Consider the following 23785-nt stretch of genomic DNA (forward strand, 5'->3'; position numbering starts at 1 on the left):
CAGTCAGTCGTTGGTGAGAAACGGCACGCGTCAGGTTGCGTGTGTTTATTCTGAAGAGGCTCACAAACAAACATGGTGAAGCAGTGCAGGGAGGTGAAGCATGCGTCCTCTGTTACAGGTGTCTGCCTCTGTACCTGACAGCAGCTCCTATACACGTGAGGATTAATGTCGGGAAGCCATTGTGGAAGTGAATGTGGTGGGATTGTGTTTCGATAACAGGATTGCTTCACTTCTCGACTGACTGAAGATATCAATGTGGCTTATTGGCTTAGCGCGGCTTACTTGTTGATCCATGTCAGCCCGTCGCTTTTTGGCTAATTGTCAGATTGTTGGGTTGAGTTGTTTACGTCAGGTGTGTAATGTTTGCATATTGGAAGCTAACTTAGTCGAGACAATGACGGGCTTGAACCTCCTCTGTGTGTTTCTGTGAGCTGTTGGAGCTGTCGTCCTTAATGTGAGTGTCTGTGCTCTTCAGCTCACCTGTGACCTCGCCCCACAGCGCCGTCACCCCCCTCACCTCTGGATACCTCTTCAAACCCCCCCCCCCCCCCCCCTCCTCACACAGCCACTGCTGTCCAGCTGGAGCCTCTCCAGGCTAACCTTTAAACAAAGAGGATTTTAGGAAGCTGTTTGAGCCAACATGAAATCCTCCAACACCTGGAAAGCTTTTGCAGACCAGCAGGGTTTACTATAATGCCTTAAGTGGAATCAGCTTAGCCGCCCCCCCTCCGAGTGACTCACCTCTCACACGTGACAACACACATGAAAGACTCTGAATTATACTTTTACAAGTGGATTCATACGGAAAGTCTCATTTTAATGGAAATCAAATTATGGTCCTGATTTTATAAAGACTATCGACGGCCTTTAAGGTCGACTCTGCAAGAGCTTATTACAACCCATATTAAGATGTCTTTGAAGGCCGTGACCTCAGCCGGCTGAAGCAATGAAGAAGTGTTCAAAACTGCAGTTCCTCCAGTGTCCACTTGAGGCCGGATTCTCCTCAGGGACCAGCGTGGAGAACACGAGGATCATAGTGTGACATTATTGATGCACAACAGTAAAGATGTGCTGCTCTGTCTTATGAAGTCATAGTTTAAGGTCTATTGGTGGATATAAAGCACAGCACTGTGCGGCTGACGTTAACATGTCACTCCTTTAGAAAGTCTCTGCAGGAGGTGTTGGCGTCTTGAGTTCCACATCATGAAGAAGTTTCTTATTGGACGATATGAACCAACACTGTGGACAAAAGCCAGGCGTGCTCTGTGGGTGTTTTTAAAGACACACATGTTTACATTCTGTTATTCGTCCTGATTTGTTCATTTTTGAGTGTTTTTAGTACCTGTACAGCACTTTGTCTGAAAGCGCTTTATAAATAAAGTTATTATTATTATTATTATCTTATTAGGTGTCTGCAAAAACAGCTCATTTAGGACCTCACATGTGATCAATTCCAGTCACCACTGAAAGAGTTCCTCTCAACTTGAGGTGTTAAAAAGTCTTCTTGTTATTAAAATAAAAAAAAGTGTTTTTTTTCCTCTGAAGGCGACAAAGCAGAAACAGAACAGCAAAGCACAAAGACACGGCCTTTAAAGAATCTTGTTTTGTCTCTAAAACTGTGTGGGAATCCCATTTCTATTTCCAATTTGAACTATAATTACCTTGTCCTACTCATGCAGAAATGCACACAGCTCCACAAAGCAGACCTGCCTGGGCGCACACACACACACACACACACACACACACGCTTTGTAAACACACTGTGACACATCATTTCCAGAAAACAGAAAGCTAATCATGTTTGTCCATGAGGTCGGCTCTCTGGTTCCAGCCGTCTGCTTCCTCGACACAGCCGCCGCTCTCTCCTCTTCAGCGCTGTCCCCTCCAGGCTCCGTTCCCACATTCATCCCCGCTTCCTCCGTGTTACTCGCCACTTGCATCAGCTGCACCGCCGCACACATTTGCAACTTATTATGCCCGTGTTCACCTCACTTAGGCTCGTCGCTGCGAGAAGTGGTGGCCCTTGCAATACACGCGGTCATTGCAGGATGGCTGTAAAGTTAATGCCGCGACCTGAAGCATTGTACTTCTCGCTCCCTGCTCCTCGTCACCTGGCGTTTTAGCTTTGTGTGCTAGCACAGTCGGTGTAGCGTTAGCTGTGATTTTCACTCTGAGCTGTTAGCCTTAATATCAAGCAGAGCATGAAGGTTCTTCCACCTGGACAAGACGTCACACGCCTGCTGACGTGCACACAGTCTTTGTGCACTCTGCACCGTCCAATCAAAGGCTTCCTTTGAGAGCTGACAGCTCCTTTGAAGGAGCAGGAGCTGCCAGGTGGCATTAGGCCGACCAAACACCAGCAGACATTTTGTGTCATCGAACGCAAACAACCTTTTAGTCAGAAAGAGGCAGCTCTGCAATTTGAGCCACCCGCTCTCACGGCCGGCTGATTATTCCTGCGGGAACATTTCATGTCTCGGCTGGCTGCTGTTTACGAGTGCAGGGAATTCTTCCTGACTCTTCCTTCTTATGTGCAGCGATATTCAGCGGTTGCTTTCAGCGTTGAACCGTCACAGTGGATTCTTCGTGTTTCGACCGACGCCTGACACAGACACGAGCGATGATAGAGACGAGCAGGCTGGGTGATTAGTGCAGAGCATCCAGTGACTGGGGCGATGTACCATGATGCAAAATACTGTAATCATGCTTCCACTTTAACGCTCCCTGTCTTTGCTCCGGGACAGGAACGCTTGTTTCTCTCAGTCGTAGCAGCAGACAGGATTTCAGGGCAGTGTGCAACGTCTGAAGAGCTGTGTGGTTTTTTATGTACCTGGACACGAAAGATAGATAGATAGATAGATAGATAGATAGATAGATAGATAGATAGATAGATAGATAGATAGATAGATAGATAGATAGATAGATACTTTATTGATCCCGAGGGAAAGAGTTGAGTCATGTGCATTGATTCCCTTTCAAAGACTCTGTTACACGTCCTCAGCGCTCCTTTAGTCCTTTACGCCGTCTCGTGTCATATTCTGATAATGTTGCTCGCCGTAGCTCATCGTGACTATCCTCCCGATGACGGCGCGCGTATTAACCGCACATCCATCAGGAATCAATCTCACGTAACGTGACTCATATCAGAGACGGATTGCACCCCGAGGTATTGACAGAAATGCAGAATGTGATAATGCCGCTGATCGATGCGTATGATTAACTGTGCCGAGGATTCTCGTCACTTGGCCAGAGGCAGACTGCCGTGAGCGGGGAGAGAGAGAGAGAGAGGGGGAGGGCGAGCGAGCGAGCAGATACCTTCACTTATTTATTATCCCATTAAGCTGCCCCCCCCCTCTCCCCCCTTTCTCAAAGACACCTCACCGCCACCTATTCTCAGCTGTAATAAATATGAACGTCAACCACGGTGTCAAAGTTAGAAGCAGCCGTGGTGATGTGATCAAATGAGTGGAAAGCTGCTCAATGGGCTGTGATGTGCAAACTGAACGCTTGCTCCTCATCAAATGTTCTCGGGCTCAGGTTGTGTTAACGAAGGCTCCCTCCTTCTCCGTGCACACACACACCTTTCATCCTGTTGCTGGGGGGAAAGAGCTGCCGTGGTTTCACTCGGCTCCATCCTTTGATGATTCTGTGAGGGGGGGCGGGGGGGGGATGTGAGGACTGAAAGCAGACAGGATGCTCCGCTGCTTCATGTAAACCTCCTCGCTAAGTGAACAAACTTTTGCAGCCAGTGTAGTGTTGTCGTCTTGATGGTAAACATTTAAAGAGAAAGCAGAAAACATGGCGTGACCTGTGAGTTGTCAGGATTTCTCCCTTTTAAGCGGTGCAGTTGAATCTGGGCCTTTTGCTTCTATGCTCGATATGCCCTGAAACATTTCTGCATGTTTCCAGTTCATTATTCCACAGAACGACCTCCATAGATTTAGTTCATTTATTTATTTATTTGAATTAGGACAATGCATGTTCATCAACATGTCAGCGTGAAGCAGCAACGTAAAGACGCCCGAGTTAGCACGATAGCTAGTTTTCATCTTTAGTCCTAAGGCAGGTAGAGTAGAGACAGATACATCACACATGACAAGTTCCACGAGTTGAAGGTCCAGGCAGAGGAGCGATAATCTCAGTGAGCGTGCATGTCTGAATCAGCTTCGACCCTGGATGCATCTCTTCACAATAACTGAAAGATAAGATTCAATATAAAACATCTAGTGTGTCACATGATCACTGACTCTGATGTCATCCATCGGTCGTAGCCTGCAGCTTTTTACCATCCAATGATTTGTGACCAAACTTTGACGAGAGGTTGGTGCTTCGATCAGCTGATTTAAATGACCTATCAGAATATAAAAAGAAACACTTTCAATCATGTGTAATCTGCACATCACCCTGTGTGTTGATCATTTACGTTTTTGAAGGCTGTGGTTTGTTTTTTTAATTCTTTGTGAAAACTCGGCGTTCCGTCTCGGCTCGTAAAAAGAGCTTCTGAACACGCTCTGCTGTGGCCACATTCAGCTTCTCTGGCACCTTTTGTTCCCCTCTGAAGCAGAGGCTGATGATGAATCAGACTTGGCAATAAAGTTGCTTCAATGACTCCACAGTCGTCGTGTCCCTGCGTCCCTGTGTCCTCGTGTCCTCGTGTCCTCAGCCGCTGCAAACTGCTGACCCTGGGAGTTTTTGGGCAGGCGGCCGTGTCACCTCGCCTCCTCGTCTCGTTGCGTCCTCTCCTCTCCTGTCCGCCCCCATCCTTTGCCACCTCCGTCAGTGAGAGAAAACTGTGTCACCTTTGACCCGTGCCATCACCTATCCTGTCTCCTGTTTTCAGCCCTCTTCAGCGCTCCTGCTGCTCTGCAGCACATGTTCATGTCCACGTGCACACTCCTTATGAGCCACAATAAAACACACTCCTCCCGTCAGTGTCATCACCAAGTTTACCAAGAAAGTGACTGACACATTTATAATGTAGTTAGTCCTGATGACATATTTATGTCAAACACATTGGATTAAGTAAATGTGGAAGTTTCATTATTTAAATAAAGATTGGTCTCAACTAACTGCAAAAAAAAAAAAAAGCATTTGTAGCTGCTGTGGGTTTAAGGCAGTACTCTTAAGTTTGCATAAGATGCAGATATAAATAAATATATCAATTCCATTCAAGATGTATCAGTCTCACTGATGTAGACTCTGTTTTTGTTGAATTTTTACAGCACAAAAAAAAAGAACCAAAACAGAACAGGAATGCACGCTGAGAACATGTTTCCACCTTTAAAGGCAGGGTCGGTCCTTTGTGCATCCTCTTCGTTCTCCGTCTTCACCCGCTCCCTCAAAAGCCCCCCCCCCCCCACTTACAGTACATGCACTAGCGCCATTGCTCTTGAAGCAGACCGCAGCTCATGCTCTGAGTGTGGGCTCGTGCATGCATGAGGTAGAGAGGCTGTGATTGGTCTATAAGACGTGCACCGTAGTGCCGACATTGGTCAACTGCTTCAGATGAGGGTTTGTTTCTTTTTCAGAGAACATGGGTTATTAATTACTGCCAGGACCTAAAGACGATTTCAACCAAAGTCTTAAAAAGTGTATCTGGAGTAAATGACCTATCCTGTCTTTAACTAGGCGTTAGAACCAAAGCCTGACTTTCATTAATGTCACAAAAGCAGAACGATGCAGTCGTGTGACGGGCATCCCACTCAGTCACAGTCATTCTCAAACATTCCCAGAAAACAAACATGCACACTATCCAGCACTCTTAAGCCCACATTATACATTCACCAACTTCCCTCACACCCATTGACTCTCCCCTGCAGGTCTGCAGCAGATGGTTTGAGTGTGAAAGTGCAGTCGAGTGGGAGAGATTGGCACCAGTATCCTCTGAATAAGCAGAGTCCTGGAATACAATAAAGATATCAGTGAGCACGTAGCGCTCCACATCAAATTAGTTTGCAGAATCATCCATAATGATAAGGAGGATCCTCTTACCGGCTTGTCGACTCTCGCCTCCTATGCGCCCCGGTCCCTAAAGCAGATGGCTGAGTGTTAATGCAGTTCACACATGAGCAGAGAAGAAAGGGAAAAAACAATCTTTCCACCTTTACTTTGCAGCTGTTATCCCCTTATGCAGCACTTCTCCATGATGCGATGTAATGCATTCAAATTTTACAATTTCAGGAATGAACTCTGGCTCCGTACCTCTATACTTCTGTCTGCCAGGAGTTATGAAATACACAAGCTAAAGTCTGAATGTCTGGATGCTTCATTGGATCGCAGTTTAATACCCAGGACATAAACTCCATATCCCAGATGTTTGCATTCTGTTTTCAAACTGTACAACCAAGCAGCTTGGCCAGCAGGGAGACCCAATCTAAATAAAGCCAGATATCAAGTTTCTGTATCTCTCAGCAAACACCTGTAGTTGAGGATTACATCCTCAGATAGACCTTTAGAAACATCTAGAAGAGATTGAACCTCACTCAAATTTTACGCCATTTTAACCTTTAAACCAGGGGTGTCCAAAGTGCGGCCCGGGGGCCATTTGTGGCCCTTGAGTGGATTGTTTGTGGCCCTTGACTTCGTTCGAAGAATCAGAAGATTTTGGCCCCAGGCCTCATTAGATGGCATATTTCGTTCTTTTTTTCTTTTTCATGTTAGCGAGGGAGACCTATAAAAGCCTGACTATTCTTTCCAAAAAAGTAGAACACAACAGTTTCCCACTGCAATTAGTTATTGTGTATTTACATTATTTTTTGAAGAGGTCAAAATACAAAAAGTTCCTTCCAATATTTAAGAAAAAAAAAAAAAACCTGTGGCCCGGCCCGCAAGAAAAAAAGTTTGGACACCACTGCTTTAAACCCTGATAGGCCACGCCCTTAAACCTCCCTGTGTGGGGACTGAGGAGATAAACCTTACCCTTGCTTCCCTGCTACGGGCAGCAAGGAAGCAAACGTAGTGCAGAGGGAGAGTGCCTCGTGAATGGAAGCTTCTTGTGCTGCGTCGACACTTTTACATCCCCAGAAAAAAACCTTTTTGAAGAATTTGGACATTCCCAGGTGACAGACTCCAGAGCGCCCATCAGCTGCATCTCTTTAAAGACACACCGCCACCTTCTTTCTGCAGCTGTGTTGCGCTACCGTATCACGAAATACATTTTCACAGCATCAGCCTCCGTTACGTCTGAGCTCATTTAGTGTAACGTTTTATTGGATTCTTTATTTCATTTGCTCATTGCTCAAGAAGCTGCCCATTAAAATGATAAATCTCTGCACTTCTCATTTTTGTTACTCAGCCATATGAAATGCAATAACTAGCTTCTGAAAACTGAACATGTTTAACTGTGCAGCAGCATTAAGATGGTACAGCTCTCCCTTGAAACCAGCTCTAATGACAATACAAACAGTGGAGCATTAAACTCTTTACTGAAACATTTTTATTAATGAAATTGGCTTAAAATGTGCTAATTGCTATTAATAATTTTATTGTTTTTTTAGAGATGCAAAGATGCTTTTCCAACACAGCCATGCTAATTTATTTATTGTGCGTTAGCCCAGGCTTGGAGAGCTGAATGAAGACTGTGCTTCCTGTGTGTTGATGCAGTAACATCACCTGTGTTTCTCTTTAAAGCGCCGTCAGGCTCCCGGTAGAATAACTAGAGCGCTGCTTTAAGATTCTATGAGCGCTGCCTTCCATTTCCTCCTGAGGTCAACGCATGCTGCACCACTGCACAGAGCGAAAGGCCCACTTCTCAGGTGATCAATCTGAAGTGAGAGGTATGGAGTGATGAGAGTTATTAAAAGAAGGGGAGGGGGGGGGTCAGCACTAAAGGTCTCTTGGACAGAAAGCTGAGAGTCTTCTTACATAAGGTCTTGTTAGTGGTATCGCCTGCATAGCGGAGCTAACAGTCGTCTCCTCGGGATGTGAAAGGATGTGGATTCATCAAAAATGTGATGGAGAAGAATTTAGAAGCAGCGCAGTTCCCCCTGCAACAATGTGGGGAGACGAGCTCTGCACCCCAGCTGTGTCACGGCTGTTATATTACAGGTGGCAGATAATAGACTTTCATGTATGAATCAGTCCTATTAACACGTGCAGCTTGTGCAAACACTATGGGAGGTTTTTGCAGTGCAAGTGCATGACTGCTTGTGTTGGTTGGTTCGGTGTGTGTGTGTGAACAGGTTTTTTTTTTTGTCTCTCAGAATTCCCAAGACGCTCTAATACCCGGCTAATCTTAAAACCACAGAGATGGTGCGTATAATTAGAAGTTGGATCAGCGCCTACGCCTCATTGTTCACAACATGCAGGCTGGCGTATGGCAGCACTCCGGATGACCCCCGTTTGGCCTCGTGACATCCAACCCATAAGCTCAGAACCTCCGTCGAACCCCAGCTTCTGTACTTTTTGATTCTGTTTCATCTCATCACCGTTCACTTTCTTCACTTTTATTCATTTCTTTCTCAGCAGCTAACGTGTCTCCTCCATCAGTGCGTTAACCTCCCAACCACCTCCGTTCACTTCCTCACACACTCCTAATCAAACGGCTTTGATACTTGTACATATTCTGTTTCTTTATATTAGCACAAGTTGGATTTTTTTTTTTTTTTTTTTTTTTCACTGGAAAATCCTTCTAAAACACTCTGCAGCACTTTACCACTGTAGTCCTGTTCAGTACTTGCTGTTCTGCCAAGGACTGGAGCCTTAAAGGGCAACACACGTCATGGAATCATGATTGGTGTCAAAACACTGGGGGCACATTTTCATGTGAAAACGACAGATGCAGTAGCACTGTCCTTTTTCTCTTGAAGGCACATCCTGTCTGTTCAGCTGGAGAATCTGACAGCCTTAAGAAAATGGCTGCTGGATGTTCCAGCGACATGTACAGGAGCTGTAGTCTTTGTCACGCCGGTCTCTTCAGCTGTCCGATCCACTAAAGGCACAAAATAATATGTCATATAATAATAATGTTTTAGCGAGCGAGCTAGTGTTGAGATCATCTTTACAGGGCAAGTGAGTGCCCTCTGCTAATCCTCCGCCTGTTATTGTAGTTTTCTACAAGTTGCTAACAGGGCGCACGCTTCTCATTACGATAATGACATTTATATTAAAGACTTTCATGCTTGTTTAACTCTGAATCCAATCATAGTATCTCCGACGTATGTTAACAACGCCTTCGTGTCATTAGCATCCACTTCTCTTCCATGCTTGCTACACAGTTTTTACTAATAATGGATTTATTTACTGGGGACAATGGACATGAATCAACGTTTCAGTTTACACATCAGTGAAGATGAGTTAGCTAATGAGCTAATTTTCATCTGTAGTCCCTGAGCAAGTTACAACTAATTGCCTAATGTTATCGATTGAATGCTTCAGTAAGTTCTGCACAACAATACTAAATATACACATATCATGAACTCTCTGAAGGGCTCGTCGTGGCTTTGTTGGATAGCCTTGTTTTTGATTAACAGGGAATATTGTCGGTGTTGACACGAACCAATTTGCGACATGATGGGAAAGAAAGACAGCACAGTTCTTAAGACGAGGAGCCACATCATAACATCCTTCAAGCACGTCTTTTCAATTGCCTTTTCAGCTCTTATCTGTGCTTCTATTTCACGGTCTTTACCATCTTCAACTTCAGCTGTTACTGCCACACAGATCTAAGGACTCACTATTACTTCTAGTCAATCAATCAATCATTCTTTGTATAGCGCAAATTCTTTACAGATGTTATCTGAAGACAGTAAATAAAAAGAGCCGGCCGTGACGAGGTTGTAAAATGCAGTTAAACTAGAAATCGGGTACAAATATAAATTCACGTAACATATAGGAGCCGACGCCCTTCATGCTTAAATTGGTCATATTGTGCAAAATGTGCCATTAGTTTCTAACACTAATGTGTTTGAAGCCTGCACACAAACCCCCCAATGAGAAAAGTCCATCCTCTCCGTCTTCTGCCTGCTCCACTTTACAGAAAATGTGTGCTCAAACAGGCCGATTCCCTTCGTGACATCACAAAGGGCAGTAGCCCCTCCCCCAGGTGGGTGACACGCCCACAGCTAGGTGTTTGTTCTGCCCTCTGAGTCTGCCTTCTCACCGTAAACAATAGGACATGGAGCCAGAAAGCAGCGAGTACACCCGAGCCCTTCCAGAGAGGGGGCGTGGTCAGACACAGCTCATTTACATATTTAAAGCGACAGACACAGAAACAGCCTGTTCTGAGCAGGGCTGAAATAGAGGGGTTTATAGACGTGATCAAATACAGGATCAGAGTGGATTTACAGCAGGAGCTCTGAGACTTACTCACACTGGTTGAAGACACCTGTCTAAACAAATTCAGAATAAATGTTGTGAAAAGGTTAAGTAACAGAGTCCGCGGTGTGTTCACAGGCACACAAAAGAAATGGCCATGATTATGCAAACAGCATCGCCAGCTGCATTGATTCTGTTGTTTGCATAATAGATTCGAGCGGCAGATAACGGCGACTAATTGGAGCCGTTTCAGGTCTAATTCAGACGTCAGTGACAAGAATGTGAGAGCAGACTGACAGCCTGCCAAAAACCTCATTTATTTACTTAATCATCATCACTTCATTTATCAGGCTGTTCTAATTCACTGTTTGTATTTAGACCAACACTCACTAATGCACTATAATGTGAACACAACCAAAGTAATTGTCAGCCAATCTGAACCCATCTATGAGAATATTAGACGCTCAGGAGGAAGGGCGCCGGCTGTCCAGCATGTGACGGGTCAAGGGACGTAGAACAGACCAGATCTGTTTTACTTAGAGGAGCAATATGTATCTCTGACACCTAGTGTTTAAAATGAGTACTGCAGTCTAAATTCAAACCGTTACAGAGCGCCGTTTTACGTTCTGAATTCTGGGTCCTGACTGTTTTGATTTCGGCGCTCCCGTTTATGAAAATGAGCGCCACAGTTCACCCGTTCTGATCCGCTCAGACGATCCCTTTAAAAGTATCAGCTCTGAGTCAAAGTTGAAATGAGCTTCTTTCTGACTCTGCTCTCTTCTTCTCTTCACTTAAAAGCCCTTTTCAGTGTGTCTTCTTGGTAATTACTTTATTTAAGTGCTTCCATTGTTTCCTTCACTTCACTTAATTTTTTCCATTTCATCTCATCACACACTTTCTGGAGTTTCTTTCCCTCTCGTTTGTTTCAAATCCTCTGCTCTTTTTTTTCTGCTATTTAATCACCTGCTCGTCTTTGATGTCGTTTTGATTAACGTTTTGAGGTACAGGAGAGAGAGAGAGAGTGATACACACACTTAAAGAGGAAGGGGGAGGTGGGACATTTAGAGAGGCGCACGACACAGACCGCAGGAGGCCGGCGGTGAGAAAGAGACAGATTTAAGGAGTGACAGAGGAGGAGAAAAAGGGGGAGGAGAGACAAAAACATTTTGGAGCGAGTGATGAGAGAGAAACAGAGGGAGGGGATCAAAGCCTCCCCCCCTTGTCAGTATTCACAGCGAGCGTCCTCCACACCTCACCGCCGGAGAGATAGAAAGATGAAGAGAGGGAGAGAGAAGCAGCTAACATCGCTTCACAAAGATTTCCTCTCTCTCTCTCTCTCTCCCTCTGTCACTCCCTCTCTCTCTCTCTCTCTCTCTCTCTCCCTCTCTGTCTCTCTGTCACTCCCTCTCTCTCTCTCTCTCTCTCTCTCTCTCTCTCCCTCTCTCTCTCTCTCCCTCTCTCTCTCTCTCCCTCTCTCTCTCTCTCTCTCTCTCTCTCTCTCTCTCCCTCGCTCTCTCTGTCGTCACTCCCTCTCTCTCTCTCTCTCTCTCTCTCTCTCTCCCTCGCTCTCTCTCCCTCTCTCTCTCTCTCTCTCTCCGCAGTGTTCCCTCTGTGATGCTGAAGGATGATTGAGAGCTCTCATACCGACAGCATTTTTAAAACAGCGGCATCAATAAATAAAGGGTTTGATGTAGTGTGCTGAGATGTGGGGTCTGTGCAGGGTAACTACAGAACATACAGAACCTGTGTGTGTGTGTGTGTGTGTGTGTGTGTGTTCTCCATGCTCAGGCGATCTGGCACTCCGTCCCCTCCTCCCAGCGGCGAACTCTTTGAACGCCCTGTCTCTCTCTCTGTTGCTCGCCGCTCTCCCAGACTGAATCCTTCCCCCCCCCCCCCCCGTTCTTTGCAGTCTTCCCAACCGCTTGTCCCTCTCTCTCTTTCCTCTGGTGCATCTGGCTTTGTTTCCTCCCTCTGTGCGCTCTGCTGACGCACTCACACCGCCGTTCACTTTGAGAGCGCTCAAACACGACTCCCTCAGACGGCTTCTTTGAGCGTGTTTGTGAATTGCAGCGAGCATTTGTTCATCTATACTTTAAATATTTAACACTCGGATAAAGAAAAATCAGACAACTTCAGGCTGAATGTGCTTCATCTCTAAGAGGCCATGACACATCTTTGACTTCATCGCTTCACTTTGCAGCCATAACGTCGATATGTTAAAAGAGCGACGCACTGAACGTGAAGTATTGATCCCTGAAGGGAAATTAGGTGTTTACACTCTGAGTGAGTCAGCTGCCCAAGCTGGTTGTATGGGGGGGGGGGGGGACACCGGACATGTTGCATGCAGAAGCTGGGGATTGAACCGAGGAGGAGACGACGACTCTACCCACTGAGCCACAGCCGCCACTTAAAGTTATCTATGAGGGGTTAGCAGCTGATGCAGGGGTTTCAGATTTGATGTCCTCCTTATTCTCTGATGGATCCCGCCCCGAGGAAGCAGCATGAGCTCTTCAAACCTGTGGCAGAAGTTTCCAAGTGTACAACACCAAGATGTGCTTTTCAAATTGCTTATTATGTCTAAAAAAAAAATCAGGATTAAGTTCCATCATTTTCAGCTGTGCACGGCTGAATTCTCCCTGATAAAAAAAAAATCTTCAGTCATCCATGTAAATTGATATGATGTGTTTTTTTTTAATGTTAGCCTTTAAACAGCAGGTTTCTGCAGGCACAAGACAAATGTGTGTCTCCTGCATGCACAGCGAGAATACGAAGTGAGACAAATGGACCCGTTTAAACACCGGCGTGTTATTATCGCTCTACATATGTGCATTTAATTCCCATGTTTTAACCTTACCCCCCAGGCGTGGGTTGCTCATGAGCCCTTTTGTAATTTCGCTCTGCAAGTGTTACATGAAATTAATTTGCATGTGTGGAAATATGTGCAGCCAGACTTGATTGCTGGTGTGCACCTGCCTGTTTGCACGTGTGTGTCCAGCCCTCTGCACACGTCGCATAATTAGCTTTATATATGCACAGTTTGCTCTGCCACAGTTGGATATTTGCTTCTGCTCTCTCTCTCTCTCTCTCACACACACACACACACACACACAAACACACACACAGCGACTACCCCGCAGAAAACTATGAGCCAATTTAGGAAGTAGGCGACTTGCACTGTAACTGCTCTGGCTTCTGGTTATCTTTGGAGCTCCGAGTGTTTGCTGTGCAGCAGCTGCCTACTCGCTGCACGGCCTAATGAGATTTGTGAAAGTGGTATCTTCTGTAGGATTCGCACCAGGACGGCGGAGCTTCGAATTCTCACACTTCCTTAACCTGATGTTTGCAGTCCAGACGTTAGAGAGGAGGTGCTGATGATTAAAAGAAACCAGGACCACTTACATAAATGTTGACTTCAAGATATATGTAACATTTTAAATGTGTTTTATATATATATATATATATATATATATATATAGACTGAGTATATCATTGAGTAATGATTTTCTAATCAAAGAGTGAAGTCAAACCCCCTCTGAGGTTGTTGTTCTTTGCTCTGTGTTCACGCTGCCGCCCAACGTTGGGGGTTGAGAGATAGCTCCGCCCACTCAAAGGAAGCTGCATTTAGAAGCTCAATGGTGGAGTTTGGTGGACGAGCTTTATTGGCTCCTGGTTAAACACAGATTGACTTGAAAATAAAGGCTGTCCATAACCTCGCTCCTCCGAACATCAACACACCCGCCACACTCTCTTCCTTTCAACCCACTGCACCCCCCCGCCTGTCCACCAGGGGGTCCAGAGCTCCCCCGACACTTTGTCAACATCTATATGAGTTGAAGTTGTGTTTGCAGAGGCCTGAAATAATCTCAAAGATGGATTTTAAACCCTCTAAATGATCAGTATTTCATATCATGATGTGCTGATGCAACAGGGCACCAAACCTCTCTGCACAGATGACCTCAGATGACCTCTGTCAGCTTTGAAAAGTTACCTCTCTCTATTTGATCCAGTGGGAAAATATGCTTTGCACATTTTTCTGCTAAAAAAAAAAAACCCCAACCCAAATACAGATTATTGATGGGTACTTTCATGAAATGTTTTTTTTTCTCTTATAAAGATTTTGGTTGTTTTATTTTAGAGGTAACACAAATGGATTTTAAATCCAGCTTGATTCAGAACCGAGCAGAACTCTGCCCCTGAGCGAGAAGCGTTTATCTCTGGCCTCTCGCTGACACTCGCACAGAGATGCTCCACTCGAGCAGAATTCAATAGCACAGGTTATTGATTGTTGATAGCTCGACGTCCTGTTTGAGAAAAATGTACATCTGTGAATCTGACATCAAAGAGCATGTCAGTGTTTAAACAGAGGTTACCTGCATGTTAGACGAGAGAGCAGGCTGTTTGCAGGGAGGCGGAGAGCGCTGGACTGAATCTATAAAGTTTGTTTACCTCAACATTCAGATGCTCCTCCATCTGCTTTTCATGCAGTAAATCAATTCTGCTCCTTTGTGCTGTTCAAGGAGCTCCGCTTATGAAAAAGGATGTCGCACTGCATGCAGAGTCTTCTGCCGCACAATGTTTACCACGCACATAGATCCAGACTGTGATCTTGCCGGCTGCCTGGGACCGTTGCATCACCGCGAATGAAAGTTGACTCTGCCAGAAGGCAAACTTTGCTAAGTTCATTATGAATTTGAGTTCATTAGCATTCCTCAGAGTGAGCGCTAACTCTTCGCAGGAGTGTTGGGATTTGACTTTGGAGGGGTGGCTATTAATTCTCAAGATTTCATTTGCACTGAACGTGCGTTTGTGTTCTGAGCTGGTAGAGTCGGTCGTCTCTCACCCTGAAGGTCAGGGGTTCGATCCCCAGCTCCTGCAGCCTCATTTAGCCCCAAGTTGCTTCGACGGCGGCGGCAGCATGTAAGTGGGATTAGTTACTTCTGATGGTTTACAAAGCACAAGCCTCTGCTCTCTGTGCTGGTAGAGAGCTCCTCGGTTCCATCTACTGTATTTCAGTCAGTGACTCCGGTGTGAGATGGCGGCGTGCTCGGCGTGCTATGTTGCTGCAACCCCAGCATTCATCACTCCGTCAAAGGCGGCGTATTTTGGCTCTGGGACGGCAGGACGTCATCCGTTTGTTTCGTCGTGTCTGCTGCTGTGACGGCAGCCAAGACAGCACAACATCTTAGACCGGCCATGTTGGATGGATCCCTCAGATCTTCCGAGTGTACGTGGGAATAATAAAGGCCGCTCTGCTCGTCATTCTTTCTTTACGGCTGCTGTTGTTCTCCTATTATGCAGAACAGTTTCTATTTCCAGCCTCTGCTTGTAATTTGGCTCTTGGTGTCTGATCATCATTCTGTCGGCTTGATGGGAGACCTTCTCCTGAACCCGTCTCCTGCACAACAATGTTATGATTCTCTTTCATCACATTTATGTTTTATTAACCTTCCAGTTAGCGAAGCAGCTTCCAACATGACGGCTGTTGCCTGAGAAAAAGTTGCTGCACAAAGCGTGCAACGTGTTGGAGTCCAAACAGCTTTGTGGTTTGTGAGCTCAAGTGAACAAAGAGTGAAAGTGAGTGATGAAGTGAGGCAGCTTCCCCGCCTGCAGGACATTCAGTCAAAGAACACGAGGCTGAGAGAAGGCAGGTAAACCAGCTTTAAGGAAATGCTCTGCTTACAATTTAGTCGCTGCAGCCTCCCAGTTCGATATTTTATTTGTGTGAGTAGTTTGGGCTCATAAAGACAGAAGTAATATCCATGCAGAAGATTCATGCAGTTAAAAGACGTTTTGGTAATTTCCTCCAGAAGTGCATTTTAAGATTCTCTAAAAAAAATCTGTGTCAGTTTGTAAGTCTGTAAAAACTTCCACCAATGTCTGCCACGAGGTACCAATCTGATGAACCAATCACAGGCCTCCCCTCTCTCCCTGCTCTCTAATGAACCAATCACAGCCTCCCTGTCTCCCTGCTCTCTGATGAACCAATCACAGGCCTCCCTGTCTCCCTGCTCTCTGATGAACCAATCACAGGCCTCCCTGTCTCCCTGCTCTCTGATCACAGGCCTCCCTGTCTCCCTGCTCTCTGATGAACCAATCACAGGCCTCCCTGTCTCCCTGCTCTCTGATGAACCAATCACAGCCTCCCTGTCTCCCTGCTCTCTGATGAACCAATCACAGGCCTCCCTGTCTCCCTGCTCTTTGATGAACCAATCACAGGCCTCCCTGTCTCCCTGCTCTCTGATGAACCAATCACAGGCCTCCCTGTCAGAAGGAGCACTGAGGGAATGCTACTTTCAAAATCATGCTAGTTATTTACCATGCCGATAAAGGACTCGCTCGTGTTTCAGCGATTCACAAACAGATGCTGCTTGTAGCCGTTTTAAAACAATTCTCGCCAGTAGACAAAAAAAAAGATAACAGCTGATCATCAAAAGAAACAAAAAAACCTTGCTGATCAACGTCACAGTAATGCACGTGTTTGTGAGCGGTGAAGGGTCAGCGGTGTGTCGAGCTAGGCTAGCTGCTCCTCATGTCTTTATTATAGCAACACAAGAAACGTCTTCTCAACGGGGGGGAAAGAAAATCCTTTAAAACTGACACAGTTTTTTTTTTTTTTTCTGCTCAGCTGCTTTGACGGAGTAAAGTAGCAGCGGATTTGGAAACAGGCACACATCCACAGACACTTGCAGGAATTTAATGAGCTGTTTTGCTCCACTTAAAAAATCCAGGACATTAAATTTAGACATTCTTCAACCTGTTGGGCTCGACTGTACAGCGGCTGCGTGTTCAGAGAGGAGCTGGGAACCGTTGACAGGGTGGAAGAAAACACTCAGCAGAGTAATTGGGAGCTGTGGAGGTGTGGACAGCGAGGCCGTCGACCTCTCGTGTGAACCTTGACCTCCTCTGTCACCTGTGATTTCCACCATGTGGGCTTTCAGGTTGGATTGCAGCGCTGCCCTCTACATGCACCTGTTCTCTGCAATAAGTCTCTGCAATGAGACGGCAGCCGATGGATCGTGTCTGCCTTATTTAGATTTTTTATGTCTACACACACACACACACACACACACACACACACACACACACACACACACGCAGACATTTCATCCGGCTCTGTCGCCGCCGCTTGCCTGTGATGGTTCCTGTCAGAGTTTGTCTTGCTCGTGCGAGCGGCTGCAGGTGTTGTTGTTTTGATTTGCTGCCGGCGTTCAGGTCTCGCCGTCCTGACGCTCGACGCCGTTTGTTTCTCCACGCACGGCACTTTGGGCTGCTTTGACAGCCAGCGACACGGCTGCCTCGCCTTGTTTTACTGTGCTCTCTTTCTCTCCTCGCCTCCTTCTTCTCCTTCCATCACTTGTCTCCTCCCCTCTCCGCCTCAGACTCTATATTTCTCAAATCACAGACTTTCCTCTCCTCCCTCTCTTACACCACTTCCTGTTCTGTCTCTTCCCTCCCGCCCCTCACCTGGCCAAGGTCCGTGTTATAAATCAGAGCACAAGGAGACGGCGTCCCCGCCTCGCAGCGCTGAAACCTTACACTCACAGTTCGTTTCCTCAAGTTGGAAGGTTACCTTAGTTCACTTTTTATATTTGATGGTCATCTATTCTTGAAAATCTGTTTTTTTTTTAAAAGGAAATAATTAAATGCCCTTCACTTGATCATATTCACCGGACCGTGCAGATAAATCATCACTTTGAGTTATTAAGCACCGACTCTTCCTGCTCAGGTGATTTACTGTTACACACCTTCCAAGGCCTCCTAACAGCGGATCAGACCATGTGGTGTTTGAGCACGGACTCACATCGAAAGCACATCTAATTCTGATACTGAAATATTTCGAGATCATGGATTGTTGAAGTCGGAGGTTGGGGGTTCGATCCCGCTTGGGCGGCGGCATATGCCTGAGAATGAACGGAGCCTCGTCCCTGCAGACTGAGCTGCTGCTCCTCTCCAGAGAAGAGCACGAACCCGCATCTTAAAAAAAGCATGCCGACTGTGATTGTGCTCTTTGTTTGAACTTGAACACGTGTTCTAGCTCCGCCTCCTTGATTTCCAGTAAAGTGTGACCGAGTCCTCTCCAAAGCACTTGTATGACACGCGTTGTGGACGTCCCGCTGTGCTGCTGATTGCAGAATGGACAGCAGACAGTCTGTGTTTACCGCTCTCTGACCTTCGCACTCTTCCGTCTCCTTCCTCCCTCCTCCGCAGCAACTACTGAGGGAGATGCAGCAGATGGCCAGCCGGCCTTTCGCCACCATCAACGTCGCCTTGGAGACGGATGAAGAGCCACCTGACCTGATAGGAGGAAACGTCAAGGTGAGCACAACCTTTTTTTTTTTTCTTCCTCAGAGCAATTACTAAACCCCCCCCCCCCCCGGAGATGTGCCTTGTGTCTGTGCTGTCAGGAGCGAGGCTGCATCCATCATCCGGGGTCGTCGTCGTTCTCGTCTTTTCTCAGGTGGGAGTTGGGTCTTTAGCCCGTCCACGGCCGATTGTGATTACAGTCACGCCGCAGAGATGGATACTCCTCGCACCATCTGCTTCACTTCATAAAGTGCTACTTGTGATCCAGTAGATGTTGCAGTGTAGCACCTGTCTCCCTCACTGCAGCGCCGCCCCCCCCCCGCCGCCCCCCTCGAGTGCAGCTGATCCTAAAAATGAGTGAAGGGTTTCATGCCAAGCTCCGTCTTTGTTGTGCTTTGGAAAGATTGTTGGTTGAACACTCGCTTCATCAAACATCATCCCTGAGGGAGCTAATGCTCGGAGAGGCTAATGGCTCATTTTATTTAATGTCAACACAAAGAATGCACTTCGGGCTGCATGTTTTATGTGTGAAAGGTGCTTTATAAATAAAGTTTATTTGTGTCGCACATTTTCGATTCAGAGTGCTTCACACCAGACTTCAAACGCTTCGTGACAGAGGAAAGAAAAGAAACAAGTCAAATAAAATCAATGTAATTATTCAAACTTGAAATATGTTCAAGTAGAAAAAAAATTCAAATAAAATGGATTCAAGGAAAAAGAATGAAGAGTGAAAGATTAAAATTCAATCAATCAGTCATTATGTGTAAAGTCACTTTACTGAAGAACATGCAGGAAGGGTTTCTCCTCCTCGCCGCTGAGCAGGCCGTGCATGACCGAGGGCGGCGGTGGTTTTGGGGACGCCACAGTGCGATGGCGAGCTCACACTTGGCTAATGTCTTTTTTATTCTCATTGGATATATTTGACATGTTTCACACGCCTGCTAACGGACAGACCTGTGACCTCACACACTCACCTGGACGTCTCTCCGAGCCCACTTCAGGAGGAGAGTTTGGACCGTGGTGCAGGTCTCGCCCCCCTAACGAGGGCCGGTACAGCCTGAAGGCCACGTGATGATGAAGATGGCTGTATGATGGCAGTTATGGCCCGGCTGTGAATCCTTAATAAGAATGAATTGAGTTAACCCCGGAGTTAAACACATGCAGATGGGAGTGAGGTCTTTTAGATAGAGACTTTACTTGGACAGGAGATAAGACTTACTCTCCAGCATGGTGATATTCTCATTTGGAAGAATAATCATGGACGCCCACTCGAGGGGATTGTTTGCTGGCGTGAAAACGAAGTGCTTAAATCACGCTTCATTTTCGAGCTCAGCCTGGTTTTGGAGCGTGGGACCATCTGTGTTCGTCAAATAGTGACGGTGAGACGAAGGATCGCGGCGGCCCGTCCATGTGGGGAGCGTTTTGGAACACAGCCATTTAATCTGACAGCGTGTTCGAGCTGCTGTTGCTTTTTTTTATTATTATTATTGGACTCCCAAACTGCAGTCCCATTTGTCCTCCTGTCGAGTCGCTGAGACCACAAACAAGCGAAAGGGCAAAAAGTGAGGGCTCGGTCACGCAGCAGGCGTCTGAGTCATGGAGGAGAGTCTTCATGAAAGAGCGAGACGAGCTCCATTATTCAGGTGTGAGACGTGGCGCTGGAGTCAGAGGAGGGGAGGAGGATCTCAGTGCAGATGTTGAAGGTGGAGGCAGCAGAACAGAGAGCCGCGCACGGAGCCGCAGGCGGGCGGACCTGTGACTCGGCGCTTTGTGATGAATGACCTCTGAATGCAGATGTAGAGCAGAATTATGTGGCGGCTTCTGCAGGATGGCTCGAGGGAGTGTGTGTGTGTGTGTGGGGGGGGGAGGGGGGGGGGACTCTGACAGGGGGCCGTGCATCTCAAGGGCCTCGACCGGTTAATCTCTGCAGAGGCTGCAGAGAAGATCAGCAGCTCATCAAACCCCTGCTGGAACCCAAACTCTCTGCCACCTCCTCACTTCCTCTGACCTTCTCTCTCCTCCTGTTCCCTCCGCTCACATCCTGCTTCCTGTTCTCTGCAGATTTTTAATGTGCATTTAACGCTCCTCTTTCTTCCTCTCCTCTTTTTTTCTTCTTTCTGTTCTTCTTTTAGCCTCTTCCCTTTAAAAACATGTTTCAGGATGAGATTTAAAAATGGAGGGAGGGAGGGCAGGGGGCGGGGCCTGTAAGGTGACGAGCTGAAAGTCGATGTGTGGCGCTTTCTCTCTATCTTATCTTTTTTTATTTATTTTATTTTACCAGGAAAGAAAAGTCATCCAGATTAAACATGTCTTTTTTAAAAAGTGTCTGGATGCTGTTTTTTTTAGTTCATCTCTTTTATCTTGTTTCTTTACTTTGTATTATTTATTTTGATCTTTGGAAATCTTTTTTTTATTGTTGTTATTCTCTTTAATCCGTTTGTATTTCTCTGAGTGCTCTTTGTTTTTCTTCTTTGGTTTCACCTCCTCTTTATTATTATTATTATTATTATTATTATTCTAGTTATCTTTTCGTCTCCTCTCTGTTCTGTCCTCGTCTAATTTACTAGACCTCTCCTGATCCTATCAGATGTCTGGGTTTTCTGTTAGTCTTATCTGCTGCTCTTGTTTGTGTGTGTGTGTGTGTGTGTGTGTGTGTGTGTGTGTGTGTGTGTGTGTGTGTGTTGTGCCTCTGTGTAAAAAGAAAAGCCGCAGCTTGCTGTGAGTATCAGGCCCCCCCCCCCCCCTCCTCCTCCTCCTCCTCCTCGGCATCTGCCTTCCCTTTTCTTCTCGCAGCTCGTCTCCTCTTTTCTTCGTGCTCTGCTCCTCTCCATCAGCCCAGGAGCACAGATCCAATTTAGATCGTCCTCCTCAGCGTTCTCCGCCTCCACCGGCTCAAGCTGTCCTATCAGCTCCCGGCTCAGATAGAGCGACTCCGAGGGGGCTCTTCCCCTTGTTCCCGTGCTCTTTTATCAGGACGCCACAGTGGTGTATTAAGAGCGGGGATCGGCGTGTACAGGGGGGGGCGACCGCCACACAGCAGGCTGAAGATCATTAAAGTTGTTGATAGCCTCGGCGGGGAGTCTGAAGTTGCTCTGCAGATGAGCTGCGTTCAGTCATGTGGGGCAGATCATTACCTGTGTGACGCTCTGATTTACCGACCCCGCGGGACCAATCAGAAAAGGTCAAATGTTATGCATGAAAGAAACAGCTGTGGATCAGGTGGGACATGTCCTCTGCACGTCTCCTCCTTAATACACCAAACCTGACAGAGAGTTAAAGGAAGGGAAACAGGAGGAAGGGATCCAGGGATGTGGTCTGAGGTCATGAGGGTCAGGGTCCGGGTCAGCTGATGTGGGTGCTCTGCGTGTGTGAAGTCCAGGCGGTTCCAGTGTTTAGATGAAGACACACAGAGGCTTTGTGTAGGCGGGGAGGGTTGTTACCTGGGTTTAAGTCCCAGCTCAGGACACAGATGCGGGACGGAGCTGCCTGATCTGCTGCACGCCAGATTGTGTTGTTTCAGACTGAGAAGGCAAATTCTAATTTAGTGAGATAAAAGTTTGCTCCAACTTTTTTTTCTTCTTGTTTGTGCTCATCCTCCTGCAGTGTTGAATTTAAATACTTTGCAATATGGCGTTATTATTACAGTCTGGTGTTTCGTTTCCTTTGCAAACAGAGGATGACTAAAAAAAAACACAACAACTCTTCAAAGTCGGTTTCATTGGAAGTGTGTGTGCACCTGGTGAGTCACAGCTGAGAGTGTGTGTCTCGCTCTCGTGGCGTTGCTGGGGGTAAAGTCATCCGCAGCTGCTGCTGGAGAGGAGATGAATGCAGCAGATCAAAGAGGAGCAGCGTGCAGCCGCCGCCGCCGCGTACGCCCACGTCAGCGCGTGTGTGTGGGCTCAGCGGCGATCCTGCGTGCTGCGCTAATTACTGGAGGTAATTTAACAAAACCTTTCGCCGCTCTGCCTGGACGGGCTAGATAAGTCTCGGGAGTGGTGGCGACGGGGGAGGCGGGGAGTCGAGGGGAGGGCTTCAGCGCCGTAAAACAAAGGCATCTGCTGGGTAACGTTATTAACACGTCAGCCTCTGAAGAAGTCCACGGGTAAAGACTCTACCTCTGGGAAGCATCCTGCCAAAAACAATCCCATGCCAACGAGTTCAAAGGACATAATTGAATTTTCAAGGTGTTTGCTGTTTGTTTTTCTTCTGTTCATTTCCACACGAGCAAATGAAGCACGCGTGTTAAAGGAGATAAATTGTCCCGCCTTTGTTTCCCCTGTCTTTGTTTGTTGTGAGAGTGTACAGTGAAGCCTCTGACGTGCATCGGACACAATCACCACACTAATCGACGCCATCGATTGCAAAACGACACGTCGAGCAGTTCCACGTGTGTTTCCTCCGTCTCCTCGTCGAGCGCGAGCTGCTGCTGCTGCTGCTAGAAAATGAGAAAGCAGAACGTAAACACGCCGGAGCTGGAGAGCAGCTCGCACCTGCTGCAGTGGAAATTGGACTTGGCAGATGGATCTTAGGACGGCCCTAAGCGGGGGAAAATTAAAGGCTGCCAGTCTCTTTTTATTTCATTATTTACAGGCAGAGTACAGATGCGTGCGCGTTATCGCAGCCTGCCCTCATTTCTCCAATTGTAAACACACCGGATGAGAAATCCGTTTTGCCGGAGGCAACAACAGACATGTGGACCGCAGCAAAGCCAGCGTCGCCGAATTGCTTCTGGCAAGGCCAAAATAATAGTTTCATCTCTTCTCGTGCCCGGGGATTGAGGAGCAGAATTAGCCAAGTGTGAGATTGCAGCACCTCATGTTGGTGGTCTTTTTTTTGTTGTTCCAGCACCTCAGCTAAAAGTCTTCATATGTGTAAAGTTTTACAAACAGGGATGAAGTTCTCCTGACACCGAGTCCTCGGGTGTCTTATCTTGATGTGGAGCCATCGCTCATTTATCTGAAAAAGCTGTAAGTGGTTCGAACATTTTGTTGCCCTGAGGGGGAAATATTGGCTTCTTCTTCTTCTTCTTCTTCTTCTGCAGTCGAGTTGAAAACAAAACTGCAGTTTGCTCCCTGTTAGTATTTAATTAGGATGCTTTTATGTGGTTCACTCCCACCTCTCTCCCGAGTCTTTAAGAGGCGTCTTTAAAGTCTTTCCAGGAAGGGATGGGAGAAGCTTCCTGTTCCAGTCCCACGTGGTCCTCCAACAGTGACTCTGATTCTGCTCA

At 46.7% G+C, this 23785-nt stretch overlaps 1 protein-coding gene across 1 annotated transcript in view; it reads left to right on the top strand.

Annotated features, from left to right (window-relative positions):
• LOC306840144 (attractin-like) overlaps nt 1-23785 on the top strand; it is a gene marked incomplete at its 5' end in the record, with an annotated part of 44216 nt that overhangs the window by 13032 nt on the left and 7399 nt on the right. Inside the window, one exon of the mRNA XM_079369238.1 lies at nt 18463-18570. Coding sequence (XP_079225364.1) covers nt 18463-18570 — 108 coding nt within the window. The remainder of the gene's footprint in view (nt 1-18462; nt 18571-23785) is intronic.

Source organism: Symphodus melops, assembly GCF_947650265.1.
Source record: "Symphodus melops genome assembly, chromosome: 19".
Taxonomy (NCBI): domain Eukaryota; kingdom Metazoa; phylum Chordata; class Actinopteri; order Labriformes; family Labridae; genus Symphodus; species Symphodus melops.